The 14,732-nt window shown below is 47.7% G+C and overlaps 1 protein-coding gene across 1 annotated transcript in view; it reads right to left on the bottom strand.

Annotated features, from left to right (window-relative positions):
• GGT5 (gamma-glutamyltransferase 5) overlaps positions 1-14,732 on the bottom strand; it is a 395,684-nt gene that overhangs the window by 71,983 nt on the left and 308,969 nt on the right. The window contains exons 9-10 of the mRNA XM_069619874.1: positions 3,901-3,998; positions 1,627-1,739 (exon numbers count right to left, since the gene is read on the bottom strand). Of these exons, the coding sequence (XP_069475975.1) occupies positions 1,627-1,739; positions 3,901-3,998 (211 nt within the window). The remainder of the gene's footprint in view (positions 1-1,626; positions 1,740-3,900; positions 3,999-14,732) is intronic.

Here is a 14,732-nt window from a genome sequence, read left to right on the forward strand (position 1 = left end):
GCCAGCAACGATGTCCACTGGCTCCCTATCCGAGACAGAATCAAGCTAAGAACTCTTGTCATTACACACAAGTGCCTGTCACTGACTGCCCCGCGCTACCTATCTGACAAATTCCTTAGACACAGCACTACCAGACCTACCAGAACTCCCTACTTGCACCAACTCAAGGTCCCTAAATTAAATCTATAAACAGCAGGAGGGTCCAGCTTCCCAGTTCTTGCAGCTCAATGCTGGAACACACTCCCTCTTGCAATCAGATTGGAAGCTTCCTTCTGGCCATTCAGAGCCATGGTGAAATCCTGGCTCTCTGCCTAACACTTTGCTATTTATTCACGCACCTCCTAGGTCTCCTCATTCTACCAATTACTACTGTATGTCTTAACTATACCTGAAATGGATCACCATGTTACCCGATCCTCTATTATGTATTGTATTTATCACATGCCACATACTGTACCCCTCTACTTGCACCTCTGAATGTATGTACTCTTTTTTTTGCTGCACGCAACAATATGTAACTTTGTTGTCCACATGATTATGCGCCCAGCTACCTGAGGGTTCGGACACGCTCTATAAATAAACAAACTAAACTAAACTACCGCAAATTGGTGTGATCTATCACACAGTATTGCTTTTGATATAGATGGCCCCAGCAGCATCTAAGAGACAAAACTAAAACCAGCCCTCTATATACAACTCTCTGTAACTTCCATACTATTCACTACTACTACAAGATCGAGGAGAACAAAATAAGATTCTTTGCGGCTCATTGGAATTTCCCGGTATCACTCAGGTAATTATAGCGGGATACCGGGGAACTACCGTACAATCTCCACTGCCCGATATCCCGGTGTTGCCGGATATTACGGGCGGAGACGCTAGTAACTCCCCATTCCATGGAGTCCCATAGGATGGGGTTGCCCGAATCACCCACACCATTGCTAACGTTGTCTGTGATTCGGGCATTTATCTGTGCCGGTAGGGGCCTGATCTACTGGCAGGTCAACCCTGACGGCAGATCAGAGTCCCTACCGGGATACTTGTAGTTTGCCAGTGTGGAAAGGTGCAGTTATACAAACTTGTAATGATCCTTAAACAGGCAGTGTTGAGGGGTAGTCATGCAGTCTGTGTGGTTATGATGTGTGTGCGCGAAGGGGCCTCAATGTGTAGATCAGAAATGTCTGAATTTTCACATGTTCATTGCCTGGTTGTGTTTGTTGTTTGCGCTGTGCATTGTGTCCTCTTATTAAGTATCTAATTGGACAGTGTATGCATGCGCTTGCGTGTACATTGAGGAGCACTGTGTGGATATCTTGGTATGTCCTAGTATATGTGTGCATGTGTGGCATGTGGTAATGTCTACTCATCTCTGATGGTGTGCACTTGGAGGTTATTTGTATAGATTGTGTATGGTGAGTACCTGTTCTGGTTATGTCTGTGTTGTGTGTTCGTGCCATGTGGTGTTGTCTGCATGCATGTTTTCTCAGAGTGGGCACGGCAGCGTACCGGCGTGCTGCTTCATACAGACATGTTGGGAGGATCCAGAATACAGTGTGAGTGTGAGTAGGCAGAACCCATCTGAATAGCTCAGCTAAGCCCTCTCTTCAGAGTCAGGGGATCACTCACCAAAGCCGTGGCACTGATGATCATGTCGCCGCCGGCGCCGCCGATGACAAACTTGGATGTCTTGTCTCTGGAGATGAGAATAGCCGGTGTCATGGCGGAGGGCGGCCTTTCTCCTGGGAGGGATAGACAGGTACACAGTCACTATTTATAAGGCTATCCATGTTTCCAAAGGAAGTCAACAAGATGCTGACCCTAGAGACAGACCCACCATCACCGCCGCCTCCACCCACCTGCTTGGGCTGACAAACCAGGCAAAGGGAGGGGGGAAGTCATCAGCATAACCAGACCAACAGTATGCACTCTCGCATGGCGACCCCATGGGCCGGGTTACAGAAACTTTGCACTGGTGCAAGTGCACGTTTGCACAGTATTAGCAGTAGGGCAAAGATTGCCCTAGTGCAGAAAACAGTGGGGCCATGGTAGAAACCCACTGCACTATGGCAAGTGCAATTTTGCATTGCATCACCACTAGGGCACAAATGTCCCTCCTGCAAAGAAACATACTTTAAATGCATGTTAGCACCAGGGCACACTTTGCCCCAGTGCTAATACTATTCCATATTAGCACAGGGCAAACTTTTGGGGAAGGGGAGGGCGAGCATTTTGGCTGCAGGGGAGCTACAAGCACCCAGGAGATTACATAGTGGGGAGCAGATCACCCAGTCTCAGGTAGGGTGGGGAGTGGAGGCTGGTGGACAAAAGTGTTAAGGATGAGCCATTCCTTGAAGAAGGAGTTAACAGTACAGAACAAAGTTTTTGTTGTTTTCTGAAAGACACGCGGGAGGAGAGAATTTTGAGTTCCTTGGGTAAAGCTTTGCAAGCTGTAGCCCCCAGGTGTGAGAAAGAACACCCACCCAGACATGACCGCCTCTGGGCCACCAGAAGAGAGGTCCCCCAGTGCCTAACACCCATGCTGGGGCGTGTGAGGGAAATCTGGAAGCAATAAAGGAGGGTGTTAAACCCCAGGCTGATTTAAGCATTACTTAAAAGGGATTCTCTACGCAGGCAGCGTAGGGTGTGAAGGGAGTCAAAGCTGGAACCATATCTTGGTCTTTTGAGGGTCAATCTTGCTGCTGTGGACTGGACTCCCCGAAGTCTAGTAAAAGCATAAATCAGTAGACCCAGGTACCTCCCACTGGCATAGCCCAGTCTCAAAGTCTCTATGGCCATGGGGGTAGGCATGTGGCGAGCTCTAGCTACGTAACAAAAGAGATGCGTGAGGCTCCAAGATGGCGCCAGGAGGACTGTGCCACCTTGACAAAGTTCCATTTCCACCTCCAGTACCAATAGGCTACTAGTTTCTTAAACCCCCATGGGGGGTGGGGGGGCAGAACTGGGCATCTGCAAGGGTCATGACTTCACCAAAGGTGGAACACAAATGGATGATCCTATGGTTGCAGCTGACTGAGACATATTTCTGCAGCCAATTGAATGGCTTTAAAGGGAAATCGCCCCATTGCTTCACACGCCGCATCACGTCAGTTTGCACAGCCATTGACCTGCAGTGCATCACTGACAGCACTTAGAGAATACAAAAGACTTAATTGTCATGGGGCCTCATTACACGGATGGCGGAGAACCATGGCGCTATTAGCGCCATGGTTCATGCCGGTAAAATACCGGCACCGCCTTGGCGGAAAGGGGAATTACCGCCCCATTCCAAGGTTGGCGGGGCGGTAATTCCCCCTTCCACCATTGCCCTTCCCCATTCCCATTTTTGCCTCATAGGGCATAATCGGAATGGGGAATGCGCTAATTGCGGTACCGTAATTAGCTCCCTGGGTCCCTTTGCGGGTTGGTTTTTAACGCCTGCAAAAAGCAGGCGTTAAATCCCCCAACCCGCAAAGGGACCTCGTAGTAAGGCGGTAAGGATTTACCGGTACCGGTATTTTACCGGTACCGGTAAATCCTTACCGCCATCTGTGTAATGAGGCCCATGGTATTTTCAATTTTTTAACAAATAAATACTGACAGAAAATAGAATTATTTATTTCCACACTAATGTGTACAAGTCAGTGAAAAGAGTAAACCTTGGACATAGGATACTGTGTATGGCTTGACATTGTTCTGTCTAGAGGATGTTCTGGGACCTGTCCTCGAGAGCCCCACAACACCAGGTTTTCAGGATAACCGCTAGGCAAATAACTGCCATTCAGATTCACTGTGGTCTGTGGACATCCTGAAAACATGGAGTGGATTTGAACCTCTAGGAAAGGACTCGCACGTTTCCCTTCGATTTTAGGGTCATGCTGGCAGTGAGACGTCCTACCGTACCATTAGAGACTGTGCTTCCGGGCCTCATTTTGCAGAAGTCTGCAAGTTCGTTGTTCAAAATGATTCCGGTTTGCGGCGAATAGATCATTGACCCGAAGCTGAAAGTAGAGGAACACAAGTCGGAACTTAGATGGAGAGGTCAGTGCCAGAGAGAGATCAGGCAGCACTTATGAACGCAACTTCATAGACACTTAGGTGAAGATTCTCTAAACAATTTTGGTGCAGTTGATGAGATGCGCAAGAGCAATTTAGCACTTGAGCCAAAAAAAAGTCATACCCTATTCTCAAATGGCCTTTTCCCAGGCCCTCTGTGCATGTATGCAAATAAGGGGGCGTTTCTGTGCATTTCAATGCGGATCCCAAATTCACAAACATATGCGCTTTGAAATGCCTAGAAGTGGGACACATTCCACTGCCCCTGTTCGCAACAGGGGCGGGGGGATGGGCAAATGATAACCGGGTCCGTACTGATCCTGTCATGTATTTCTTCTTTAATTCTCACCACTGCTGTGAGTCACTATTTCATTTCTATGCCACTAACAGTGATATAAATGCTTGTATTTGTTTTTGTTTACATTTCACAATGATGGTCCCTTTAAGTGTTAACACACTGGGTAGTTTTGCGCTAAAATACAGGTTTATTTTAACCATGAACACATTATGGAATGAGCACTGGCTAGAATCTTTTTGAATGACAAGACATGAAAGTGCCCACTAGTCGTTTGCCCTGTGATGCCAGTATGCCCTAAAGACTAATGTCTGCCTGGTGTAGACTACTTGTCAAGACCCCCGGCTGTTATTAAGATATATTCAGCGATGACAAAGGTATCACAGTGAGCCAAACAGAGCCATTAAAACTCTGTGAAGTGCTGTGGCTGGAAGCAGCAGAAGGCTATATACTTCAAGGGCAGTCCCACATGTCTATCTCCCACCTAAAAAGGGCTCTAAGCTCTGTGCTGTGGAGGACTCCAAGAGACATCCCTGCAGCATGGAAGATAGATAAAGAAATATGTCTGGGTACCAGACCAAGGGCCTCATTACGAGGTGGGAGGTAAGGGATTACGAACACCGGTAAGGGCACCGGTGCCGGTAATCCCTTACCTCCCTACTACGAGTTCCCTTTGTGGGTCCTTCCTTAACACCTGATTTATGCAGGAGTTAAGGACGGGACCCGCAAAGGGACTCTAGCGCTAATAACGGTACCGCAATTTGCGGTATCGTTATTAGCGCCTTCCCCATTCCCATTGAGCCCTATGGGGGCTCACATGGGAATGGAGAATGGCCCTGGTGAATGGGGAATTACCGGTCCCTCCGACCTCGGAATGGACCAGTAATTGCTCCATTCACCAGGGCGGAGTCGGAAGGGTTTTGGAGGTAGCCATGGAGCTAACAGCTCCATGGCTACCTCCAACCTCGTAATGAGGCCCCAAGTGTCGTATAGTTATGGTCCAGCTCTGAGTGTAATGCTCTTCACCACTATTGTAGTAAAAGGACGGGTCGATGTCAGTTCCCCAACAAACCCTATTGCTGGAAAAGATTTTGGGGCTCATTACAAGTTAATCAGCTGGAATACCACCGAACTCAATGGGCCTCATTCCGAGTACGGCGCTAACCAATGGCGCTATTAACGCCTTGGTTGACGCCGTACCCGGACCGGCAGCGCCTTGGTGGATGGCGGAATTACCGCCCCATTCCAAGGTTGGCGGGGCGGTAATTCCCCAATCCCCATTTACCCTTCCCCATTCCCATTCTTGCCCCATAGGGCATAATGGGAGTGGGGAAGGCGTTAATTACGCCACCGTAAATTACGGTGGCGTAATTAACATCAAGGTCCCTTAGCGCCATGGTTTTTAACACCCGCTAAAAGCAGGTGTTAAAACCTCCATGGCGCAAAGGGAACTCGGAGTATGGCGGTAAGGGATTACCGCCACCGCTCTCGTTAGCGGTGGCCGCTATCCCTTACCGCCATACTCGGAATGAGGCCCAATTACCGTTACTGCCACTTGGTCCCGTGGAGTTACCAGGGGTGGTATCCCCCATTTTTGGAGTCTGTACGCCTCCATGGGGATTTATGATGGATTTACTGCGTGGTGATTCTGCCGGTGGTAAATACACCCAAAAATTATAATTTGGTAGTGCGGGAAAAGTGGCTCTCACGGAATTACCATCACTTTTTTTCTTGCACCGCCAACCTTGTAATGGGTCCCTTTAAATATGGCATTACTGCAGTGTCAATCCTAGAGGCTCTGGGAAGATCCTTCTGAAATCGCACACAAAGGTGTAGAGGAAGGAATGTGGCAAAGTGGGTGATACAATAGCCAAAGAGAGCTTGCAGTGGTATGTCAGGTGATTGGGCTGAACAAATAAAAGAAGGAAAGATGGTGACATAGAGGAAGAGAGATAGAGGGTAAACAAAGGCTAAGGGTGGAAGAGAGAAAGAGGGTAAACAAGGGCTAAGGGTGGAAGAGAGACAAAGGGTAAACAAAGGCTAAGGGTGGAAGAGAGACAGAGGGTAAACAAAGGCTAAGGGTGGAAGAGAGACAGAGGGTAAACAAGGGCAAAGTGTGGAAGAGAGGCAGAGGGTAAACATGGGCTAAGGGTGGAAGAAAGACAGAGGGTAAACACGGGCTAAGGGTGGAAGAGAAACAGAGGGTAAACACGGGCTAAGGGTGGAAGAGAGAAAGCGGGTAAACAAAGGCTAAGGGTGGAAGAGAGACAAAGGGTAAACAAAGGCTAAGGGTGGAAGAGAGACAGAGGGTAAACAAAGGCTAAGGGTGGAAGAGAGACAGAGGGTAAACAAAGGCTAAGGGTGGAAGAGAGACAGAGGGTAAACAAGGGCTAAGTGTGGAAGAGAGACAGAGGGTAAACAAGGGCTAAGTGTGGAAGAGAGACAGAGGGTAAACAAGGGCTAAGTGTGGAAGAGAGACAGAGGGTAAACAAAGGCTAAGGGTGGAAGAGAGACAGAGGGTAAACAAGGGCTAAGTGTGGAAGAGAGACAGAGGGTAAACAAGGGCTAAGTGTGGAAGAGAGACAGAGGGTAAACAAAGGCTAAGGGTGGAAGAGAGACAGAGGGTAAACAAGGGCTAAGGGTGGAAGAGAGAAAGAGGGTAAACAAGGGCTAAGGGTGGAAGAGAAACAAAGGGTAAACAAGGGCTAAGTGTGGAAGAGAGACAGAGGGTAAACAAGGGCTAAGTGTGGAAGAGAGACAGAGGGTAAACAAAGGCTAAGGGTGGAAGAGAGACAGAGGGTAAACAAGGGCTAAGGGTGGAAGAGAGAAAGAGGGTAAACAAGGGCTAAGGGTGGAAGAGAAACAAAGGGTAAACAAAGGCTAAGGGTGGAAGAGAGACAGAGGGTAAACAAAGGCTAAGGGTGGAAGAGAGACAGAGGGTAAAGAAAGGCTAAGTGTGGAAGAGAGACAGAGGGTAAACAAGGGCTAAGTGTGGAAGAGAGACAGAGGGTAAACAAGGGCTAAGTGTGGAAGAGAGACAGAGGGTAAACAAAGGCTAAGGGTGGAAGAGAGACAGAGGGTAAACAAGGGGTAAGTGTGGAAGAGAGACAGAGGGTAAACAAGGGCTAAGTGTGGAAGAGAGACAGAGGGTAAACAAGGGCTAAGTGTGGAAGAGAGACAGAGGGTAAACAAGGGCTAAGTGTGGAAGAGAGACAGAGGGTAAACAAAGGCTAAGGGTGGAAGAGAGACAGAGGGTAAACAAGGGCTAAGTGTGGAAGAGAGACAGAGGGTAAACAAGGGCTAAGTGTGGAAGAGAGACAGAGGGTAAACAAAGGCTAAGGGTGGAAGAGAGACAGAGGGTAAACAAGGGCTAAGGGTGGAAGAGAGAAAGAGGGTAAACAAGGGCTAAGGGTGGAAGAGAAACAAAGGGTAAACAAGGGCTAAGTGTGGAAGAGAGACAGAGGGTAAACAAGGGCTAAGTGTGGAAGAGAGACAGAGGGTAAACAAAGGCTAAGGGTGGAAGAGAGACAGAGGGTAAACAAGGGCTAAGGGTGGAAGAGAGAAAGAGGGTAAACAAGGGCTAAGGGTGGAAGAGAAACAAAGGGTAAACAAAGGCTAAGGGTGGAAGAGAGACAGAGGGTAAACAAAGGCTAAAGGTGGAAGAGAGACAGAGGGTAAACAAAGGCTAAGGGTGGAAGAGAGACAGAGGGTAAACAAAGGCTAAGGGTGGAAGAGAGACAGAGGGTAAACAAAGGCTAAAGGTGGAAGAGAGACAGAGGGTAAACAAAGGCTAAGGGTGGAAGAGAGGCAGAGGGTAAACGGGGGCTAAGGGTGGAAGAGAGACAAAGGGTAAACAAAGGCTAAGGGTGGAAGAGAGACAGAGGGTAAACAAAGGCTAAGGGTGGAAGAGAGACAAGAGGGTAAACAAAGGCTAAGGTTGGAAGAGAGACAGAGGGTAAACAAAGGCTAAGGGTGGAAGAGAGACAGAGGGTAAACAAAGGCTAAAGGTGGAAGAGAGACAGAGGGTAAACAAAGGCTAAAGGTGGAAGAGAGACAGAGGGTAAACAAAGGCTAAGGGTGGAAGAGAGGCAGAGGGTAAACGGGGGCTAAGGGTGGAAGAGAGTCAAAGGGTAAACAAAGGCTAAGGGTGGAAGAGAGACAGAGGGTAAACAAAGGCTAAGGGTGGAAGAGAGACAGAGGGTGAACAAAGGCTAAGGGTGGAAGAGAGACAAAGGGTAAACAAGGGCTAAGGGTGGAAGAGAGACAGAGGGTAAACAAGGGCTAAGGGTGGAAGAGAGACAGAGGGTAAACAAGGGCTAAGGGTAGAAGAGAGACAGAGGGTAAACAAGGGCTGAGGGTAAACAAGGGTTAAGGGTAGAAGAGAGACAGAGGGTAAACAAGGGCTAAGGGTGGAAGAGAGAAAGAGGGTAAACAAGAGCTAAGGGTGGAAGAGAGACAGAGGTTAAACAAAGGCTAAGGGTGTCAAGGAAATGTCATTAGACTGCCACATGAAAGGGCTGTATACAGTTATACAAGTCCTGTCTATGGTAAAGGAGCTCTGTACTATGAAATGGCAGGTTGATTAGAATGCTAGTGCAAATCTTTTGTTACTACGTTGCTCCTGTTGTGTATCGCTAGGGATATGTGTTTGCGAGGGAGATTGCAAAGTTATCTTAGTCGACTATTGATTTGAGTGAGAAAAGCTTCAGCCATTTCAAGTAGCGTCCCAGGATTGCAGTTAGGGGGTGTAGGCACTAGCTCTGAAGCTCCCCCTGATATAGTGCGGGAACGGGAATGAGAAGGGGAGCCAAACGGGGTGGTACCGTATGCCCTCCAAATTCAGGAGGGGTTGAAGAGAGGGCATAAGTAGATAATCCCAAGAACAAAAGAAACCATAAATCTGGAGAAATATCAAAATGGAGCCCACTTTGGAGGTCAGGAAGGTTGACGCTCACTATGTAGTATGCAAGCTGACACAAGAAGAAAATCAAGTCACTACTATACAGGTGAAACCGTGAGATGCCATCTCCATGCTAGAGAGAGAAAAGGTATGCAATCCTGATAAACTTTGATGATATTCTCCATAGAACTGCTTAAGTTACACCCAAATTGTGATCTCCAGACAACCGCCATCAGCAGGGCCCCTCCTGACTTTTGAAAAAGGCATGTGTGCCCGACCCCCAGGATTCCCCTCTTGTCTCATACCCCATCTTGGGGTACCTTGTAACTCACTCAGCTTCGGATATCTTGTTTCTCACTCCGCCTTGAGGTATCTTGTCGTTCACCCAGCCTTCGTGTATTTTGTCCCTCGCCCGCCTTGGGATGTCTTTACTCTAAAACCATCTAGGCTGCCCTCCTCCCACTTCCCTGGAACTACCATCATCTTGTTCATTCAGGCGGTGTTCTTTGGGGGAGGCGGTCTCCTCGCGCAGTTGCTGAACCGCAGTTCCGGTTTCCCTCTGGTCTTTCAAGTCAGGTCAGCTGCGACGGTTCATCCCATCACGGCTTGAAGCGACTTCCGCATTGGTTCCAACACAGATGCTGGTTAACCACTTCCCTTGGGTTCTGGATTCTTTGTCGTTTGGTGGGCCCAAGCCTCCCTGGCTCACTGCCCCATAGGAGACAGCAGCGCTCTGCAGGCTCTCTGATTCCTCTGCACTCCATGCAGTGTATGTGTGCTCCTCCTCCAAGGGGGACGTTTCCACCTGTGGGCTACTCCACAGGCTTTCCTCTCTCTCCTGTGCCGGTCTCACCAGACCTTTATTTTCCACTGTGCAAAGAGATTGGGCGCTCCATTGTTCCTGAGCTTCATACAAGGAAGATAGCATGAAAGGGTCAGAAACCAAACCAGCCACTCCACTTCCATAGCGGTAATCACAGAGTAGTCTTTTGTAATTCCCATATAGTCAACAACGATATTGTGGTCTTGATACACGGGAGGAAAACTCATATCCCTCTATGGCGATTTCCTGTCCTCTAAAGGGGTATGGGTGGGGGGGGGGAGTCATCTCCCTAGTCCCAAAGTGGGGTGTCTCCACTTTGGGAAGAGGGGATGAATTCCCTGGATTCATCACAGTACCTATAGCTATAAGGGCAGAGGTGAGAGGAAATACATTTTTCGGTTTCATGTCACTTGTCAAATTATAGTAAAATACAATAGGTGATGGCTGGAAGGTCTAGAATCAATTGGGTCCCGTGTCTGCTGGACCTAGAGACTGAAGCTAGTCCTCACTGATGAGGCCCAAGAAGGCCGAAACATGTCTGGGGATGCTTGTGGTCTCCTGCAGAAGGGATGTGACCTAGCAGTTCAGACTTGGCTGCCCCTTTTGGGGTGGGACCAAGTCTGATTTGCATACGGTCTTTCCCCTTGTGTAATGGCTTGGCCAGCGGAGAGCAATGGTCTGGAGGGCTGCCCAGAGCAATGCTAGTGGTTAAGATTAATCCTAAACCTTCCGGCTATCACCTCTTTGTTTTTGACTTGTCAAATTATATAAATAGCTATACGTCTATTTTATGTAACTCGCTTTAACTATGTGGTAGCTTAATTCTAGGCGATAATTAAAGTGAGTTTGATTATTTGGTGGAGAAGTGTCAGTTGACATTCAACTTGTAGTGTGATGGGTTTGGTTGTATTAGGGGATTACTTCATGTGGCTTTCAGTGGCAGTACCTTAAAATTGCCATTCCTAATGCTTGCAGATTTTACTTCCATGAAAGTTCACTAAATTTTACAGCCAACCGATCCAGACAGATCCTAAATCTCATGCCAAATCTGGTAGCGGTTCATAAATGTTTCCATGTAGGAAAAGAAAGATGATTGGCACCTGAGGCAGGCACCACAGCCAATCAGGTTGCTCAAATTGTGGGCTGAATCTCACGATCCAAGCTTGCGTTTCGGATCAAGCTGAGTTCTGCTTACACCCGCCCCACCATCTTCCTCCCACTTCCCCTTCTTTCTGCCACCACCTCCAACTCATCAGTGATACATTCCTTCAGCACCCCGGGATAAACCCCCTACAGACTTCACAGGCAGGTAACACTGCCAGAGCCTGGCGCTAAAGCCCTCATTTTTCTCTGTCTTGTAACCTGTGTGCCGGGCTCTTAGCATCAGTGAAGCCTGCTCCAATAAGAGTATGAGGAAGCAGAGGATTGTGTTTGAGGATGGAGGGAGGAGGGGAATGAATCAAACCAGTTATTAGTTGCAATATCTTTATTAGCTTTCTTAATTGTCCATGCTTTATTGGAAGCAAGTAGGATGGTTTTAGATCTAGCTCCCAGCATCCTGTCTACTTTTATCGCAATGGAAGGCTGAGGGGAGGTGGGATTGGGTGGTAAGAATAGTAACATCTAAGTTAGCCATATCCCACGGCGGGGCGAGAGACAAAATACACGAAGGCTGGGTGAACGACAAGATACCTCAAGGCGGAGTGAGAAACAAGATACCCCCAGATGGGTTATGAGACAAGAGGGGAATCCTGGGGGTCGGGCACACATGCCTTTTTTAAAAGTCAGGAGGGGCCCTGCTGATGGCGGTTGGCTGGAGATCACAATTCGGGTGTAACTTAAGCAGCGCTATACCTTGAGAAACAAGACACCCCAAGACAGGCTGAGAAACAGGAGACCCCAAACCAAGTGAGTAGCCGTACACCAAAGCGGGTACGAGAAGGAGGACCCCAAGGCAAGGTGTGAAAAACAAGCCTCCCAGCTGAGTGAGTTACAAGGTACCCCAAGATGGGGTATGAGACAAGATACCTCAAGACGGGGTGAGAAACAAGACACCCGAAAGCAGGGTGAGAGACAAGATACCCCAAGGCGGGGTGAGAGACAAGATACCCCAAGACAGGCTGGGAAACAGGAGACCCCAAAGCAAGTGAGAAGCCGTACACCAAATTGGGGTGCGAGAAGGAGGACCCCAAGGCAAGGTGTGAAAAACAAGACTCCCAGGCAGGGAGGAAGAAGCAATACCCCAAGACGGGGTGAGAGACATAATACATCAAGGAAGGGTGAGAGTATCAGGACCGCTATGCAGGGTGGAAGAAACTAGACCCAAGGCATGGTGTGAGAAGCAGTAATCCAAAGAGCGCTGGGGGAAACTAGATCCCAAGACTGCTAGAGAGACACACAACCCAAGGCGGGTTGAATAACACCATCATCCAGGGCTGAGGAACTATGGTCTGACTGCAAAAGTAAGAGACTATTATACAAGGAGGAGAGAAAGAATGTGCAAACCTGAACTTTAAACTGTACCATTGGACAAGAAGCCTTGAAGAAACCAGACAGACATTTGGGTGGAGTTCATAAGCCAGTCACCACTTCATAGGTTGAGAAGAAATCCCTTTTCATGGGGGAGTTGATCATTTTGTTAGTGGTAGGAATAGACAATAGATTAGGCATTTAGACAGAGGTTTGTGTTTTGTGTGTAAGACATCCTGAAAGCAGCCTTTATGATGTATTTACAGACTAGTGTGAAACCTCCTTAGAGGTAGGGATAAGATAGGTGTTTCTCTCTTCTGTTTAATAAAACACTGAATGAAAAATTACCTTTGTCCATCTCCTGAGTCTGACATAATACCCTTTATTTTTAAGTTACTTTGAGCTTGACCCACAGCAGATTCTATTTCAGTCTTGGCAACTGACTTTCCCTGATATAAGAAAAAACAGGCAACCATTTCTTGACCGCCAAATACTGTTAGTTCAGACATGCCAGCCTTCTATTGAGAGAACTATTAATGAATAGGAAGAGTAAGGAGGGCAACTTGATCTCTGTGATACAAGAAAATGTCTAACACAACCCACAACCAAAGCGAGGCAGACACCACTATATATTGCAGAAAATGTATCTACCATAACACCAGGAAAGAAAGCCACCCAAGATGGCTCTTGCCCTTGGAATACATCACAAACCCAAATCCAAGACCAGGACAACCAGACAACAAACATGCCATGATACAAGAAGGACACAGAAACAAGAATCAATAACCGGAATCAGAAGGAAGCCATGCCCCCCTGCAACAGAAACCTCCTACCAGAATTTGCAAAACACCCCAAAACCTCCACCAGCCATTACTAAACGGTCTAAGGATATGGACCAAGACAAGAACAGAAACAGAATACATCTCCAGTTACCTCTCCACATACAATCATACCTCAATGGAAAACAAACAACCCACAATCAAGGATCCAAACATTCCCTGACCCCAACAGACTGCCAAACCAAACACCACAACACACAAAACCCAGCAACCCTAAAGACATTTTTGGAAAGACCCCAACAAAAATCAGAACGAAACTAGAATCCCTAAACATCCATACCCATTACATAACCAAAGACTGGATCAAAGACGCCATGTACAAACAACCCACTACTACGAACCATAACAGAGAAACGTATCCCTCAATCTAATTGAACTCCTCAACGAAGGTACCAAATACACAATCAGCAAAAAACAGTCTCACCCAAGAAAGAACCGCAGGAAACGGAAACCTGATGAACACCACCCAACCGAGACTCATGAAAGTATATGCAACAACAAACAAGGAAAAGCACATACTCTGCACTGCAGCCTACTCAACATAAGACCTATGGCCAAACACAAAACAGTAACCTACGACGTCCTAAACGAGGGTGGCACCGACGCACTCTTCTTCACAGAAACATGACTATCGGACAATTACAAAACAATCAACCATCAAACCATACCAGACAACTTTAAACTAATTCACTCCAAAAGAGAAAACAAGAGAGGAGGTGGAATCGCATTAGCACAGAAAGACCATATCTAAACTACACCACACCACTCCCCACAATGGACATAGAAGATTGTGAATAACTCCTTATCAACATCAAGCTCAATGACTAAGGGCCTCATTACACGGACGGCGCCGCCAGTATTTTACAGAGTCCTCCATGGTGAATGGCGGAATTACCGCCCTATTCCAAGGTGTGTGGGGGCGGTAATTTCCCATTCACCATGGCACTTCCCCATTCCCATTTTTGCCCCATAGGGCTCAATGGGAATGGGGAAGGCGGTAATTACGGTACTGCAAATTGTGGTACCGTAATAACCTCCTAGGTCCCTTTGCGGGTCCCGTCCTTAACGGCTGGTAAAACAAGCCATTAAGGTAGGGTCCCACAAAGGGACCTCGTAGTAAGGCGCTAAGGGTTTACCGGCACTGGGACCCTTACCGGTACCAGTAAACCCTTACCGCCATCCGTGTAATGAGGCCCTAAGTCAACCTACTGTTCCTCCTGCTATACAGACCACCATCCTATAGAACCCCAACTTTGCCACTAGGATCATTGACGCCATAGCCAACCCCTCTTCTCATCATGATAACATAATTGTTCTAGGGGACTTCAACATCTGGTTTGAAAAAGAAAACAA

The sequence above is a fragment of the Ambystoma mexicanum genome, chromosome 10 (assembly GCF_040938575.1).
Source record: "Ambystoma mexicanum isolate Mex_15411 chromosome 10, UKY_AmexF1_1, whole genome shotgun sequence".
In the NCBI taxonomy this organism is placed as follows: domain Eukaryota; kingdom Metazoa; phylum Chordata; class Amphibia; order Caudata; family Ambystomatidae; genus Ambystoma; species Ambystoma mexicanum.